Below are 17,301 nucleotides of genomic sequence, written 5' to 3'. Positions count from 1 at the left end.
TTCCTAACATGATGCATAGACACTGGAGCTACTTGAATGAGATTCCTTCACAAACCTCATCGTTGCCCTGACCTCAGACGGCTGGATGTCAAGAGTTACGCAGAACCACAATTCGAGCACTATATGACTGCGGAATGGGGGATGAAAAGCAATGTTCTTCAAACACACCTCCTAGACAGCCACTACTCATAGTTAAACCATAGGTCTGACAGAAGCTGTGGAGGATTGGAAGCTAGTGCGACTAAATGTACAGGTACATCTCAATAAATCAAAATATACTAGGAAAGCCCATTTACTGGCAAACAGTTCAAGGTGTACCCCGCCTCCTGCCCGAAGATAGCTGGGATAGGCTCCAGCACTCCCGTGACCCTTGTGAGGATAAGCAGTTCAATAAATAGATGGATGTATCTTCTTCTTCTTTTCCTTTCGGCTTGTCCCGTTAGGGGTCCCCACTGCGTGTCATTTTTTGCCATTTTAGCCTCTCTCCTGCATCTTCCTCTCTAACCCCAACTGCCCTCATGTCTTCCCTCACCACATCCATAAACCTTCTCTTTGGTCTTCCTCTCGCTCTTTTGCCTGGGAGTTCCATCCTCAGCATACTTCTACCAATATACTCACTCTCTTGCCTCTGAACATGTCCAAACCATCGAAGTCTGCTCTCTCGAATCTTGTCTCCAAAACATCCAGCTTTGGCTGTCCCTCGAATGAGCTCATTTCTAATCCTATCCAACCTGGTCACTCCGAGCGAGAACCTCAACATCTTCATTTCTGCCACCTCCAGTTCTGCTTCCTGTTGTTTCTTCAGTGCCACCGTCTCTAATCCGTACATCATGGCCGGCCTCACCACTGTTTTGTAAACTTTGCCCTTCATCCTAGCAGAGACTCTTCTGTCACATAACCCACCAGACACCTTTCGCCAGCTGTTCCAACCTGCTTGGACCCGTTTCTTCACTTCCTTACCACACTCACCATTGCTCTGGATTGTTGACCCTAAATATTTGAAGTCCTCCACCCTCGCTATCTCTTCTCCCTGTAGCCTAACTCTTCCCCCTCCACTTTTCTCATTCACGCACATATATTCTGTTTAACTTCGGCTAATCTTCATTCCTCTCCTTTCCAGTGCATGTCTCCATCTTTCTAATTGTTCCTCTGCATGCTCCCTGCTTTCACTGCATATCACAATATCATCTGCGAACATCATAGTCCAAGGGGATTCCAGTCTAACCTCATCTGTCAGCCTATCCATTACCACTGCAAACAGGAAGGGGCTCAGAGCTGATCCCTGATGCAGTCCCACCTCCACTTTAAATTCCTCTGTCACACCTACGGCACACCTCACCATTGTTCTGCTGCCCTCATGCATGTCCTGTACTATTCTAACATATTCCTCCGCCACACCAGACTTGCGCATGCAGTACCACAGTTCCTCTCTTGGTACTCTGTCATAGGCTTTCTCTAGATCCACAAAGACACAATGTAGCTCCTTCTGACCTTCTCTGTACTTTTCCACGAGCATCCTCAAGGCAAATAATGCATCTGTGGTACTCTTTCTAGGCATGAAACCATACTGTTGCTCGCAGATACTTACTTCTGTCCTGAGTCTAGCCTCCACTATTCGTTCCCATAACTTCATTGTGTTGCTCATCAACTTTTTTCCTCTTTAATTCCCACAGCTCTGATCATCGCCTTTGTTCTTAAAAATGGGAACTAGAACACTTTTCCTCCATTCTTCAGGGATCTTTTCGCCCGCTAGTATTCTGTTGAATAAGTTGGTCAAAAACTCCATCATCATCATCATAGAATCATCAGAATTAAACATGTATGAAAAATACAATGAAATATTTCCCTCTGAGTGTGCATCTGTGTTTTTCAGTCAATAACCTAACTGATAATGGCAGAAATATACTGTACATCAGTGGTCCCCAACCACCGGTCCGCCGACCAGTACCGGGATATAAGGAATTTGTTACGGGACCGCAGAGAAAGAATGACCAACTTAAAAAGTTTCTGTTGTATTGCAATTCGCATGTAAGTATGTTTTATTTTTAAAACTGACTGAATCTTCTCCACTCCAACATCTGCGTGTCTCAATTGGCAAGTCGCGCAGAACACTTTCGTTTCCGGTCCCAGATGGTCCAAGGCTGGCTGATGGCAGCAGAACTCACAGAACTAAATCAATTCATACACAAATTCAGTTCATTAAATAAACTGAAAAGATGGGGGGTTTTTTGGTATCAAATGTTCACAAACGAAACACAATACCAGTCCTACTTAAAACGAGAATTATCACAGTTAACTCCCACGCACCAAGTTTGATCGGTCGTAGGTTTCTGATTGACACAGAGTCAAAAGTCGACTCTCATTGAGGAGCCACAGAACTGCTGTCTGGCCTGGCTGACTACAACAACTCTGAACACCATATATATATATATAATATATATATATATATATATATACATATATATATATATATATATATATATATATATATCCATGCATCCATCCATTTCCATTTTCTGAGCCGCTTATCCTCACGAAGGTCATGGGAGTGCTGGAGCCAATACCAGCTTGCAACGGGCAGTTGGCAGGGTACACCCTGAAGTGGTTCCCACCAATCGCAGGACACACAGAGACAAACAGCGGCACTCACAATCACACCTAGAGGCAATTTAGACTCCCCAACTAACGCATGTCTTTGGGATGTGGAAGGAAACCGGAGTGCCCAGAGAAAACCCACTCAGGCATGGGGAGAACATGCAATCTCCACACAGGCGGGACCGTGAGTTGAACATTGAAAGTCCTGAGAACTGTGAGGCCAAAGCTTTCCAGCTGTACCACCGTGCCACCCTCTTCATACATAATATTTTGACTCAGCACATCAGAATTGAAAATTGAAAAAAACCTTAAACAAATTTGACTTTGACCAATTTATCAAATGTTTGACAAGTGAATCCCTTGAGGACAATGCCATAAAACAATAAATAAATCCAAAAACTCAGTCTGTTTTTCTGGCAAAATGTGAAGTATCATTCTTGACTTTGTTCCTAACATGATGTCTTGCAGTGGAGCATCAATTAACCCTGCAGGCCGCGCTGAATTCATGCAATATTTAAATGCAAATCAAATTACAATCCAAAGACTGCAAAAATGAATCTGCTCTGTAATAACAAATGAGAGCAGGGCTATTATCTTCACTAAAGACCATAATCACACTTGAATATTCCTTCACACCAGATAACGTTCCCTCAACTGCACCTAAATCGTACTCACTGTATTAACTTGAAAACGTGGCTACTTTGCGTGCTTTGTTCTTTTATCCATTTGCTTTGCACTGCACCATATTGGAATGTTATATTTGTAACTAATCAAAAGGCATACAACCTCATTTAGATTTGCTGCCGATTTACTGCAGCGTACTTTTAATCTTGACATATCGACTTCTCACATCCACTCTTCTCTGGCATGGTTCTGGTGGGAAATGATGTCACTGTCGCCACATATGTCACTATCGCTCCCTGCGTGTTTGATTACACCTGACTGATCATTTTAACTATCATAATATTTTGTACTTTGTGCCAGGGGTTTTATTTGACTTACTGCAGGAAAACCCATAATTTCTTGGAAGGAGCATGTGACTTCAAAGGAGGCAATCATTTGTAGAAACGGTGACGCTTGACATGTTTATGCCCATTGATTGGTACACGGAACCGTTACTTCCACAGCCGTAGCAAACAAACAGTTTTCAGGTTTCCATTTACTGCATGATTTACCGAACACAAAATTTTTTACTTTTTGCCATGGTTCATTTTTTTTCCTTTTCTATACTGTTCTCAGGGCTTTGTTTATCGAAAGAAAAAAAACAGATTGCTTTTTAAAAAAAAAAAAAGTTTCATTTTTGATGTACACACCATATTTTAATAGTATTGTCACATATATCCATCTCGGAAACAGTCATCGTTCAAAAGCTAACCTCTCCCCTATTTATATGGCTCCACCAAAGCACACAAATGCAGCCTAACAGTGTTGCATTCACAAGAGAGTGTTTGCAATGTGCTGAGGTTCGATAGTATTTATTCTAATAGCTTTGAGATATAAGTATGGGCTTCCAGTCAAAGGTGAGAAAGGGGCCCTTCAGTCAGTCCAAGGCTATTATCTTTGAAAGCTGCGCGCATTCAACCTGACAGAGGATTTAACAGCAAAACGTTAAATCCAATGAGATCCAGCACCATAAGGCAGTGGAAGGTCTTAAAGATTGTGCTGTGACTATGAATATTGCTTTATTTCGCTAAAAAAAAAAAAAATGTATGCGGATCTTTTTACACGTAAGCAAACAAATCCTATACACTCGCCGACACACAACACTCTTTATCGGCAACACTGAAGCTCACTTATTCACCATCTGTCTGAATATCCCCCAAACACACATTTAGAAGCAAATACAGATGGCGGCAACAAAATAATACATCCCAGTATGATTTAATGCAGTAATCCAACAACAAAAGAGACAAGTTTACATTTCTAAATCTTCACCTTCAACAGGGTGAATGACAACTAGGGTTCATTCACATTTTAAGGCAAAAATGCCCAATTCCTATTTTTTGTTAAATAGCATCGTTCACGCTTATATAAACAAATGTGATTTCTAATGTTGATAAAATTGATGGTTGCCATTTATTTTACTCCACAACCAGCTAGTTAACAACAAGATTACAGTGAAATCTTGATATAATGGACCCTGATATAACAGCTTTCCATCCATCCATTGATTTTCTGAGTTGCTGATCCTCACTCGGGTCGAGGGGGTGCTGGAGCCGATCCCAGCTATCTTGAGGCAGGGTACTGAATTCGTTGACAACCAATCGGAGCATGATATCACAAATACCGAATAAAACAGACCATTGGGAGCAAACGTGTCCAACATTGTGTGCATCGGTCACTTGAACCGCCATAGACAGTCTGTAAGTTCCAGAATCAGCTGTTGTGGTTTACTGGCACTGTGGCACATTTTCAGGCAAAGAATGAGAGTGAGGAATTTTTGCTTTTATCCTTGTCCCATCATAGATCACCACAGCGCACACTCTGCAAACTTGATTTGTTGCGCACACGTTTTCCAAGCTTTCTTGACACAATTTACCCATTTCTCCATTTATTTATGTGTCATGCCTCTGTTCTCTGATGTGTTTTTTTTTTTTGTGGTTTCAGGACCTTGCAGGAGGTTGGGGGCTCCTGCTGCACACCTGACTATGATGATGATGAGCTGGTCATTTAAGGGGAACAGAAGCAGATGGAGGACGGCAGATTATTGCATAGTGTCATTGTTCTCTCCCACTGTCCTAGTGATTCTTACCTCATGTGTATTACTGTATATCGTTAACTCGAGTGCGGTAATATTCCAGGTTTGACTCTCCTTGCTTTATATTTTCCCCCAAGCGTCCTCCTTCCGCTGCGGCTCCGTCCACCCGTACAATCTGCTATTTGATAAGTAGTGCTTATTTTTACGCAAACCGTTTTGTCTACATCTACTTTAGTTTGTACGATTACGGCTGCTGCTCACAAGTTACATGCACTTTGATTTGGCCTGCTCTTCTTTTTGAACGCTACGTGCAACCTTCTGTTCTTAAATTGAGTGTAGGCAACTCTATCATGTGTCTTCTCTTTGGGGTTTTTTATTTCCTCTTATGGTTCATTGCATTGTGGGCTTGGGTCAGAAATTGGCTGAGTTTTGAGGCGGTCGCCACAGCATCATGTGCCACTAAACTTCATATTAAAAAGATGACACTAGAAAGGTTTTCAAGCAAATGGAACATTACTGTATAATGACTGACCCTCCTCCGACAGCCCACAACCTGATGTTGCCATTTGACTTTCAGTCACCCCTGCTTTTATCAATATTTTTGATCATGATTCATCATCTTTTGTCTGTCTCCATGTGCCCTGCGATTGATTGGCTGGCAACCAGTTGAGGGTGTACCCCGCCTACTGCCCAATGACAGCTGGGATAGGCTCCAACACTCCCGTGACCCTTGTGAGGATAAGCGGCTAAGAAAATGGACAGATGGATAATCCTAACACAGACATAGCTCATTTCAGCCTGTTATTGCAACTTGGCCTAAGATGTAGAATCATGTGGTTGTGTTTTAACTGGATTGGGTAAATTTTAGTTTGCTGTGCTGTCATATGCAGTAAAGCTTCGCTTTATAAAGAGTGAAGAAAGATCTCCTTCTGGCATTTTTTAATTCTTCCCCTAAGTAGTTTCACAGCTATAATTACGACTCAACAAAACTTGTGGCTTTGACACAAATGGAAAAGTGTGAAATTGATGCTGCAGGGATGCATGTGGATATAAAAGACGCTCTATCAGGAAGCCAAATAGTGCTCCACCCAGCCTCCACTCTTCCTCAAAGCCATGAAGAAGGTGCTCCTAACCACTTACCTTGATCTATATCATATTCCTCCATGGTGCTGACGAAGTGAGGTCTCGAGTAGAAGTTGTGTGGGCCCGGCTGCTGGAGGCCCCCCAGGCTGAAGAGGCTTCGCTCATTTGTTGCACAGCAGGAAAAGGCCCTCCGGCTCGGAATGCAGGGGTAGCGTGTCCAGCTCTTCATCTCCAGGTCAAATGCCTCAAGTGCCGTCACCGGCATCTTTCCTTGGCGACCCCCTGGGAATTTGAAGGAAAACATTTAGGTAATAAAGGTAAACATAAGGCTGGAAAGCATATAATTCAAAAGCCTTATAAGGTAATGATACAAGGACAATTTACATAAGATGGTACACTCATCTTTTTGGAATCCTGCTCATCATATGGCGTCTGATCGATGTAACACTTGTATTGGGCTCACAAAAGGGACGGCCAAATTATTTTATGGCCTTGATTTACTGACATACATACTGAGAGTAAATATGAAGAAAGAAAGGTCAATATTGGATGGGATCATATTCATTTAAAGACTGGCCATGCGTCAATCCATCCATCATCCGTTTTCTATACTTCATTGGTGTCAAAGGTGGATGGAGCCCATCCCAGGTGAGTAAGGGTGACTGCCAGCTAAGTCGCGGATTGCTGACTGGTCAAATGAAAAACAGTCATTGTCATGAAAATAGCAATGTGGTAGAAAAGAACAACAAGTCACAGTCCCCAGACTGGCGATGTCTGAATTTCAGCAAAAGGGCAGAAAATGGGGAAAAAATAAGCTTGGTCGAGGAGGTGCACATTTTTTAACAACACAAGCAGATTGCATATGGTAAAAAAAAAAACTCTTCACTGCACTCAGTAATAGATTTTCTAACAATCACTGAGAAATATATTAAAAATAGACTTCATTATGAATCTGGCACTTTTTGTTCTTTTTTTCTGTTTGGGTGTTTTGTTTTGTTTTGTTTTTGGAAAGGTATTTAGATCCCTACCCTGAATCCTCACTTCCAACTACTATGTAGATGACAACCAGGAGCATAGTTTTGACTTTTTTAATTTATTTAATGCCATACTTGTATTCATCCTCCTATATTATCTAAACTCTAGCATATACAGTGCAGCGAGTGTTGCTGAGGACATAATTGATTTGGATAGAACAAAAAGAACAATTTGTTCCCCTCTAGTTTTCTTCCACAAATCATTTGAGTAGCAAAAGACAATTAATGAAGGGACCACAAGCTTTAAGATAACAGACAGAAGTTCTGAGAACTGTGCAATTAAATACTGAAGGAGCATGCAAAGTGATGATACAAAAAAATGGAGAAAAAAAAGCCTGCAAATGCAGGACACTCACATCAGCTTGATCAGGGGTAGCGAACCCAGGGCCCATGAGCCGCGTACTGCTCTTTGGGTATTTTCATGCACATCTTCTAAAGGCATGAAAGCATATCAAAGTAAAGGTTTTTTAAAGTGCATGAGGGCTTTGCTTGAGTTCATTTTGGTATTTGCGTGCATACTTTGCTTGAGCTTATTCCGGTATTTTCGCAAAACTAAAATGACATTGAATGAAAATCACTTAAATTCACTCTCAAAATGAAAATTTAATGAAAAAAAGTGGATGAACACGATGTTTTTTTTTTGTTTTTTTTACCAGAGAGGGAGCGCTTATATTAATGCTGAAAAGGTCTGTTTGAAAGGCCTTCTAGTCACAGATAAGGCTGTGCCTGAGTTAGAGGACATTGATTTTTGTGAAGAGGACCAATTGAAACACTCATTAAGGGAAGGGACAATTCAGTTCTGGAAAAGTGTGCCAATGAAAAAATACCCCAATATTAAACAGGGCTGCGCTGAAGATTCTGTCAACGTTCGGGTCAACATCGATCTGTGAGTCTGGTATTTTCTACCCTGAAACTTGAAATCAAAGCATCGATCTGTTCTGACTGACACTCCTGTGGAAAAACTGCTTCTTGTGGCAATAACGGAAGAGAAGCTGAATTTGAAGAAGATTGCTCAAGGCAGGGACTGTCAAAAGTCACACTAATTAAAGTCAGAGTGAAAGATAAATAGTACTTTTATATATTATATTTTTGTTTGTGAACATGGTTGAAGTGGTAGCTTGTCTGTATGAGAACGAGCACACATTTGTTTTGTTTTTTTTTTTGTTTTGTTTTTTGTTTTTTCCACTCACTGGCCAATGGTCTCGGTACTTTGTTGTAGTCTATTTTTTATTTTTATAATGCTGGCTGTGCAAAGGTATGTGTGTGAGGATGGCATTATGTTCATGTCTGATGTGGCTCTTTGCAGTAACAGTAAAAAAAATGTCTCTTGATGTCTGACTGCTTGATCAATCTGATCGTGAATAAGGAGAGATTGACGGCAAAAAAGAAAAGTTTGAAGTGAATGGGATGGATTACAGTTGAAGATGTGCAAGAATAATACCTCAAATGACAATGAGAACGCTCCTTATACAGAGTCACTGGAAATAGTCAGAACAGCTTTGATATGTGTAATTATTGTTTTTTCTACATATTAAACATCAATAAGACTATCTTAGTGTTATCCCTCTCCCACTCAACTGAACCATCTTGGTGAAAGAAGTCTATCCTGACAAAGCTGTTCCACTAGTACATGGACATTGTTGCTCTCCGTCAGGCACTGCTCAGCTCTTCAAGTCCTGCCATGGCAGGAGGCAATTTGAAGCACAATTGCTGACATAAGCACAGCTCTGTCAATCTGCTGCACTCATTTGCACTACTGCACAAGACTTGTCCCGTGTGTTCTGTCATTTGAACTAGGGATTAGTGGGACAAAAATTTTTGCACGACACTTGTCAGCAAAAGTCATGAATCCAATTATTAAGAAAATATAACAGTATGATCCAAAGGCAAGGTTCTTGATTTACTGATCTACCTTCAGCTATGGCCATGAGCTGCGGGTTGTAACCAAAAGAACAAGATCACAAATACAAGTGGGTGAAATGAGTTTCTTTCGCAAAGTGTCTGGGTTCTCCCTTAGTGATAAGGTGAGAAGCTCCCATCTGGCCGCAGCTCCTCTGCATCTAAAGGAGCCAAATGTGGGTGCTCGAGCATCTGCGACAGGATGGCTCCGGGTCGCCTGCCCGGTGAGGTGTTTTGGGCATGCCCCACCTGGAGGAGGTCCTGGCGACAACCCAGGATATGTTGGAGTGACTATCTCTTCTGGGTTGCCGTGGAATGCCAAGGAAAGCTCAGACCAGGCGGAATACATCACCACTGGTCACGCGGAAATAAAAGAGTTACATAGATTGTGTGTACGACGATAACTGAACAGTCATCAGCTCAGTACAAATTTTTCCATCCGTCCTCTAATTCTTTAGGCTTGTTGTGTGGTGACCACCATGACTAAGAAAAAAGTTATACCTGTATAGTGGTTGCAAAATAGTATATTTCTTACCAACATGCCTATGATTGAACCAATATCAGTATAAATAAAATAATATGAAGAAGAATTTAACTTGAAAAAATGAAGAATGTGAATGCTTCATGGAGCTGAGCAGTTGAGGTGACCTGACAAAGAATGATGGAATTGATATTTACTGATATTAAAGAGGTGTTGTAGAGGAGGTTTCCTACCCATGATATAGATTTTGTTTCCTTTTACAAAAGGTGTGGCTCCATATCGTGGTGTTGGCATTGAGGTCAGCGGCTGCCATTGGTCTCTTTCTGCCTCATAAACTCTCACCAGGGCCTGGGGTGTAATGTCCGCCCCCATTCCTCCAAAAGCGTACAGCTTGCCATCTGCATGAAACAGACAAAATCAGAGTATTTAAAAAGAAACTTTCAGAATGAGAAAGTGATGCATCCGCTCTTTGTGAACATTATGGTTCACATGGATTCCAGCCTAATCTCATCTGTCAGGCTATCCATCACCACTGCAAACAGGAAAGGGCTCAGCGCTGATCCCTGAGGCAGTTCCATCTCACACCTAACCACTCTTATGCTGTCCTCATACATGTTCTGTATTATTCTAATATACTTCTCTGCTGCTTCAGACCTCTGCATGCAATACCACAGTTCTTCTCTGGGTACATGGGCTTTCTCTAGATTCACATAGACGCAATGTACTGTTGCGCCTTCTCTATACATTTCCATCAACATCCAAGTCAAATAATGCACGTGTGGTACTCCTTCCAGGCATGAAACCAAACAGCTGCTTACAAATACTCGCTTCTGTCCTGAGTTTAGCCGCCACTAGTCTTTCCTATAACTTAATTGTGTGACTCATCAACTTTATTCCTCGATAGTTCCCACAGCTCTGCAAATCGCCCTTGTTCTTAAAAATGGGAATTGGCACACTTTTCCTCCATTCTTCACACCTGCTAGTATTCTTTTGAACAAGATGGACACGCTTAAACTTCGAGCTTTACTGCGTTTCCACCTGCTCTCCTGGGCACACAATATATCAACCTTTCTCCTAATCATCATGTCAACCAACTCCAAAGATTTTCTTATCATTGTGTCAACATTCAAAGTCCACACTTTCTACACTAGGTTCTGTGTTTTACTTTTCTCTTTCACCCTGAGAACATTTTAAATATGACAAAAATGGAATGTTTTCTTTTATCTAGTGATGCCTTTGTCAGTGCGACTGTTTTGCACGTTTTACATACAGTATAAAGAATTCTAGCCAGTGCCACGACAACCTCACTTGCTACATCTTAAAACTGCCTGTGCTGGTGTGATAACACCCCGAGGGTTTGTTTACCTTTGTCATGCTCCTGGATTCCAGCCCGGGCTGGGCGTGGCCAGCTAATCAGAAGGTGCACACCTGCGTCTCATGAACACTGATTAGACCCAGTACATATAGGACCCGGGGGACGACAAATACTCCGCTAGATCGTTGCTCTTGATGCCTCGTTCCCGCACTCCTGCTTTCCTGACTTCTGATCTCCGTGCACCGACCCACGCCTGTCCACTGACCACCCTCGTAAGCCCATCCGTACTGGTACTTCGGATTGTTTGGACTGTCTACCTGATCTCGGACCGAATAAAGATTTCCTCTGTACTGTCTGCTGTCTCTGGAGTCGTGCATTTGGGTCCACCCTTGAGCCCCGTATCGTGACAACCTTAGCGGTTACAGTATTAATCCTTCGATCGGTGAAACTGTCAAAATATCTCTTATAACTGAACATAATTCAGTTGTAAAGATAATTAAATGATGTTGCTAATGGTGTTTTAAAACATGCTTTCTTCAATATTTAGCTTTAAAAAAAAAAGGCTACAAGATATAGTATGCCTGTGTCTACTTAAGTCCAGAGTGTGGATATTATTTCCACCTCTGCTTGTAATCATACTGTACCTAATGAAGGATTAGTTAGTCAATACACAAACCGAACCCAAGACTGAAGTCCAACAGATAAATATGGTCCACACAAACTAATTGAAATACACTCAACCTTCCTCAATCGTTCACTGGCTGCTGACACGCTTCTTGCTTGACTTGTTGACTGGAAAGAACGTCTATCCATCCATCCATTTTCTTTTGCCGCTTACCCTCACGAGAGTCACGGGAGTGCTAGAGCCTATCCCAGCTGTCAACAGGCAGGAGGTGGGGTACACCCTGAACTGGTTGTCAGCCAATCGCAGGGCACATCAAGACATACAGCCCCACTCACAATCACACCTCGGGGCAATTTAGAGTGTCCAATTAATGTTGCATGTTTTTGGGATGTGGGAGGATTCCGGAGAGCCCAGACATAACCCACGCAGGCACAGGGAGAACATGCATACTCCACACAGGGAGAGTGGGATTGAACCTGGGTCCTCAGAACTGTGAGGCCAATGCTTGCCAGCTGCACCAACGTGCCGCCAAGGAACATCTATTCTATAAAAAAAAATAATAAACTACACAACTAAAGCCCTGTAACATCCATCCAGCCTTATAACAGAAATGTTGGTATGATCGTATTAAAATTACAGGGTCAAGCCACCCATCGCTATCATCCATCCCGTTTCTAGTCCTGCTCTTATGCTTCATTGACTTGATTATTGCATATAAGTCATTAAAGTAGCAGAGAATAAGTAAACTCGGGAAAGGTAAACATGCGCCAGTAATGCAGTGTCAGTAATTATTAGGACTTAAAAATAGCGTGAGCCAAATGCTGAGCAAGTAATTCGACTAAGCCTGTTGAGGAAATGCAAGGCCAGAAAATCGAAGGGATAGATGGGAAGGAGAGAAAGAAGGAGGAGGATGAAGCGGCAGGGAAAGAGATAGCTATGTTCCAGATTAGCGGCCCATTAGCGCCCGGAGAGTTGTGACCGTCCAAACGTGAGAAAGTGAGCCAGTGAGGGACAGCGAAGAAAGGCTGCTCAGTCACGCACAGCTACCAAGCTGTGGCTCAAACCGTGAAGAATTCAGACCTAACAAATCTGTCACTCATCATGAGTGTGATCGCCACAAAAATTTGCATTCACTATTAAGAGGATCTTTTCTCACTCTGATATGATAAATGATCAGCTTTTTCTGTTTCACAACACTCTCTCCCCAAAGAAGCTGCTTGGACATGATGCATGCTGGGATTGTGAAAAAAAAATAGCTTTCCTCAATACAGAAAACCTTTTAGAGACGTGCAGTTGTTCGCCTCTCACTGGGGATCGAGCAAACCATAATTGCAACGGGACACACTTAAGGTGTAAACTGTATTAAGCATAGTGTAAAAAGCATCATGTATGTTATACTATACATCCATTTTGTATGATTGTTGTTTGCATCAGATGACTATGATGAATTTGTTCTATCGCACTATCACTAAACATCTGAAAAGAATATAGATATTCCTCAGATGTTTTTTCTCTTGTGTTGGGTACAACAGACAGCCTGAAAAACTTGCAAGTGTAGCCAGCACAAGAAAAAAAAAAAAACTGTGATACAGATCTGTTAATCAGTTGGCTTCAATGTGTGTTTTGTTTTTTTAAATCCAGGTAGGGCAACTGAGAACTGATTGCCATGTGAAATGCCGAACTGTCTGCACCCAGCAGAGTCAGTCATCCATCCATCCATTTTCTGAGCTGCTTATCCTCACAGGGGTCACGGGAGTGCTGGAGCCAATCCCAGCTGTTATTGGGCGGTAGGCAGCATACACCCTGAACTGGTCACCAGCAAATCGCAGGGCACACGGAGACAGACAACAGTCGTACTCACAATCACACCTATGGGCAATTTAGAGTCTCTTTGGGGATGTGGAAGGAAACCCGAGTGCCCAGCAAAAACACACGCAGGCACAGGGAGAACCTGCAAACTCCACAGAACCAGGTGCGGGATTTGAACCCTGGTGCTCAGATGTGTGAGGCCAACGCTCTACAGCTGCGCCACTGTGCCACCTCTTGACACAACACTGAAGTGTAAAACTTCTGAACCAACTGAACCACTTGTTCAAAAAACATTGCATCATGGCATATCAGATCTTTGGACTTTTATTACGTTCTCTCACTGAGAAGGTCCCACCAAATTTCTCTTTTTTCAGAGGTGGACAGGAATTTAAACCCCATGAAGCCATGAAGAAATAGTGCGTCCATGCATCTAAGGAGCCAACGTTGTTCTGCCACTGGCTCGCTGCTCCAGTGAGCGGCACATCGGGTGTTAGCACAACAATGACAGCTTATCTAGTTTGGAAAAAAAATTCTCTGTTGCATTTATGGAACAATAATTCTCCCCCACCCCTCCTCTGCCTCTTATTGGCTAATGGCCAACGTCAAGAAAGGACTCGTTCTTTGAGAGGCTCAGGAGTCGCTGAGGCCCTTCAGCAACACGTACACACACACATACATGCTTAAGCAATGCCGTGCGTCTGTGGACAGATTTGCCATGCTTTATGCATCCCTGCTCATTTTTGTGCGTGGCAGATGCGCACTAGACGCGAGATTCCTGCTAATATCATTTAAAGACACTGGTTTGAAGCTTTTAAATTGTTATCAATGAATGAACATACTTGACATTCAAGCATCCACACTGCCACCTGTAGCTCTCTGGAACTTGCATATTATAGCCCGTGTTTTGGCCCAGCCTTGGTATAATCATGTGGAATCGCCTCTAATTAAAGAAAGCCGCTCTGTTCTTGGCCCATCACCCAGGGAGTCACCATGGCAACCGCAGAGTAACCTACAGACTTATTATGGTGTCGCTGTTTGACGACGCGGTGCCTGGCGACCAAATCCGTTATCACTGAGAGGCAGACCAGTGAGTCACAGCAAAGTGGAAATGTGTAGGTATTTATTTTGGGATGTTGCTTCTCCTCCGAAGATGTGGTTGAAAAGACTTTGATCCCTCAGCATCTTTCATCAATGGCATTGCTTGTCTACAGCCTCCTGTCGCACCCTCCATCACCCCTTTTGGCTAATTATAACTCCACTTTGATGCACCAGCTATTTGCTTAATTGACAGCTCCATCCGTCCTTTTTCAACCTCAATTCCTTTGATTTTCTCATTTCATCTTTTTTTTGCAGGAGGGGGCATATTTTACATTGTATAGCCCTTCATTATTGCAGCTGTGGTAGCGATAACATTGAAAATGATTAATGACGGAAAATGACACAATACTATGGAATAGTCTTTGTGACTATACAGGGTTAAAGTCCCCCAGCTAGAAAATGGCATGTCATTCATTTTAAGTTGAATTAGAAGTAATGAATTTACACTACTGATGATATAATAAGATTAGATATGGATCTCTTGGTGGGCAATATGAATCGGAGATCATCAGAATTGAGCATTAATGACTGCAGTGTAAATCCAGTTTTAGACTCACTCGGCCTGTTTAATCTCAACAGAGTTGCCTGAGTCATGGTCGCCATGGTGCTGCTGAGGCCATCATCAGCACCAGTGAAAATACTACATGTTCAAATTTAACAAACACCGATGACCTTCAAAAATTGACTATTTATTGAACTATTGATTGCTATGCCAATCGCATTGAAAACTGATCTTTATTATCTTCGTAAAGGCTGGATGTTGTCTTGTATCGATTCTCACATTGTGCACATGTGCCTCATGTTGCAGCCAAAGAAAGTTCAAATGTTTGGCTATCGACAAGGATTTTGTGAAAGCTATGAAATGAATGATGTTTAAATTACCATGAGTAAATAAATTATTCATACTACTTTGCCTTCATTTAATTCAATATCTTCACATTAAAAAAATGTTAAAGGGGAAAAAAACAGATAAAAACGCATTCAATTGATTTAGCAAGAAAAGATAATGGGATAACCAATTTAAAACAATTTTTTTTAAATATTGTGTTACAAACAGGCGGCAGCAGCAAAGTTATTTTTGCTGTTAATGATAAACTGCGCAGCACGGTGACTCAGCTGGAAAGCGTTGGCCTCACAGTTCTGAGGTCCCGGGTTCAATCCCAGACCCGCCTGTGTGGAGTTTGCATGTTCTCCCTGTGCCAGTGTGGGTTTTCTCTGGGAATTCTGGTTTCCTCCCACATCCCAATGAACATGCAACATTAATTGGACACTCCAAATTGCCCCTAGGTGTGATTGTGAGTGCGGCTGTTTGTCTCTATGTCCCCTGCGGTTGGCTGGCAACCAGTTCAGGGTGTACCCCGCCTCCTGCCCCTTGACAGCTGGTGTAGGCTCTAGCACTCTCCGCGACCCTTGTGAAGATAATTGGCTAAAAAAATGGATGGATGGATGATAAACTGAAGTTGAACTCCCACAGTTAGTTGTCACAGCATTCAAATACTCAATAGAGGATCAGTGAAGACCACCGCCCAAATTTTAATTAGTGTGATGGGAAGGTTTTAAATGTAGCCACCATATTTTGTCCTCTTACTGATGTTTGATAATAGTCTTGTTAAATCCTCCACTGTAAGAAAAAAGTAAATGAATTTATTGACTCCACAGATGGTGTTTGAATGTGGAAAGAAAATCTAAGGCAGGCCAGGATAAGAGAAGTAAATGCATCACTAAATGTAGCTTCCTTTCAAGCTGCTTAACAGAGACAACAAACCCTTATATATCTGCAGACTGCATGGGCACCGACATGGTAAACAGCACTCGCACAAACAAGTTGTGCTGTTCACAGTAAATGGATAAAAAGGTGAATTGATAAAATGTAATTGTATCATTGTATCCTGATCAAAAGCAGTGGGAGAGTGCAACCACTTTGTCACTGTAACTCAATAAAAGAACAGCTTGCTTCAAAAGGAAACTAAACATAATAAGCTTCTTCAATCATGAACGTAGTGAATTGCAACCTTACCTAAAGCTCTCTGACAGCACTGCAGGCGCCCAGGACTGTTAAATGAGGGTTAAATTGCCTACAAATATCCGCCCCTGAAAGTGCCTGCATTTGCACTGCTGATTTCCTTTACAAAAGATTTGTCCATCCATCCGTTTTCTGAGACGCTTATCCTCACGAGGGTAACGGGAGTGCTGGGCCAATTGGGATTTTAGTTCGTTCACTTTTCTCAGTCTTAGCTTGCTCGGAATGTCAGTGTCATATTATCCATGAACAGTTAAAAAACGCCGTTACATATTTCATTCCACTGGCAGATGAGGCAAACACACATCAAAAATGACATCGTGGGAAAAAAAAGTCCACCTCCCATTCCAAATGAAAGTGATATGTTTTTGTCTTCTTCTTTGCTCCAGCATCCATACTCATGTTTGATAAGATTTATTTACTTTCAGAAAAAAGCGAGGGCTTAAAATAGGAGGGAACTCACCGACTAGCGTGAATAGACTTTTTTCGACAATGTGACCTCATCCGGGCATGCGGCCATGTTGGATGGGTTCACTGTACTGATGCGCCGTTCACTCTATCGCTTTTGCATACAGACCAGAGTTACATAAATGTTCGTACGACTGTTAAAAGTGACGCATGATGGCTTAAAAGACTTTGGAAAG

General features: G+C 42.1%; 1 protein-coding gene across 1 annotated transcript in view; it reads right to left on the bottom strand.

The window, feature by feature from the left end:
* The window catches only part of LOC133507818 (kelch domain-containing protein 8B-like), an 86,472-nt gene that overhangs the window by 23,190 nt on the left and 45,981 nt on the right, over nt 1-17,301 (bottom strand). Inside the window, exons 5-6 of the mRNA XM_061833294.1 lie at nt 10,024-10,188; nt 6,434-6,658 (exon numbers count right to left, since the gene is read on the bottom strand). Of these exons, the coding sequence (XP_061689278.1) occupies nt 6,434-6,658; nt 10,024-10,188 (390 nt within the window). The remainder of the gene's footprint in view (nt 1-6,433; nt 6,659-10,023; nt 10,189-17,301) is intronic.

This window comes from Syngnathoides biaculeatus, chromosome 2 (genome assembly GCF_019802595.1).
Source record: "Syngnathoides biaculeatus isolate LvHL_M chromosome 2, ASM1980259v1, whole genome shotgun sequence".
NCBI classification, from domain to species: domain Eukaryota; kingdom Metazoa; phylum Chordata; class Actinopteri; order Syngnathiformes; family Syngnathidae; genus Syngnathoides; species Syngnathoides biaculeatus.
Note: the sequence above shows the minus strand (reverse complement) of the source record. Positions and strands in the feature narration are given on the sequence as shown.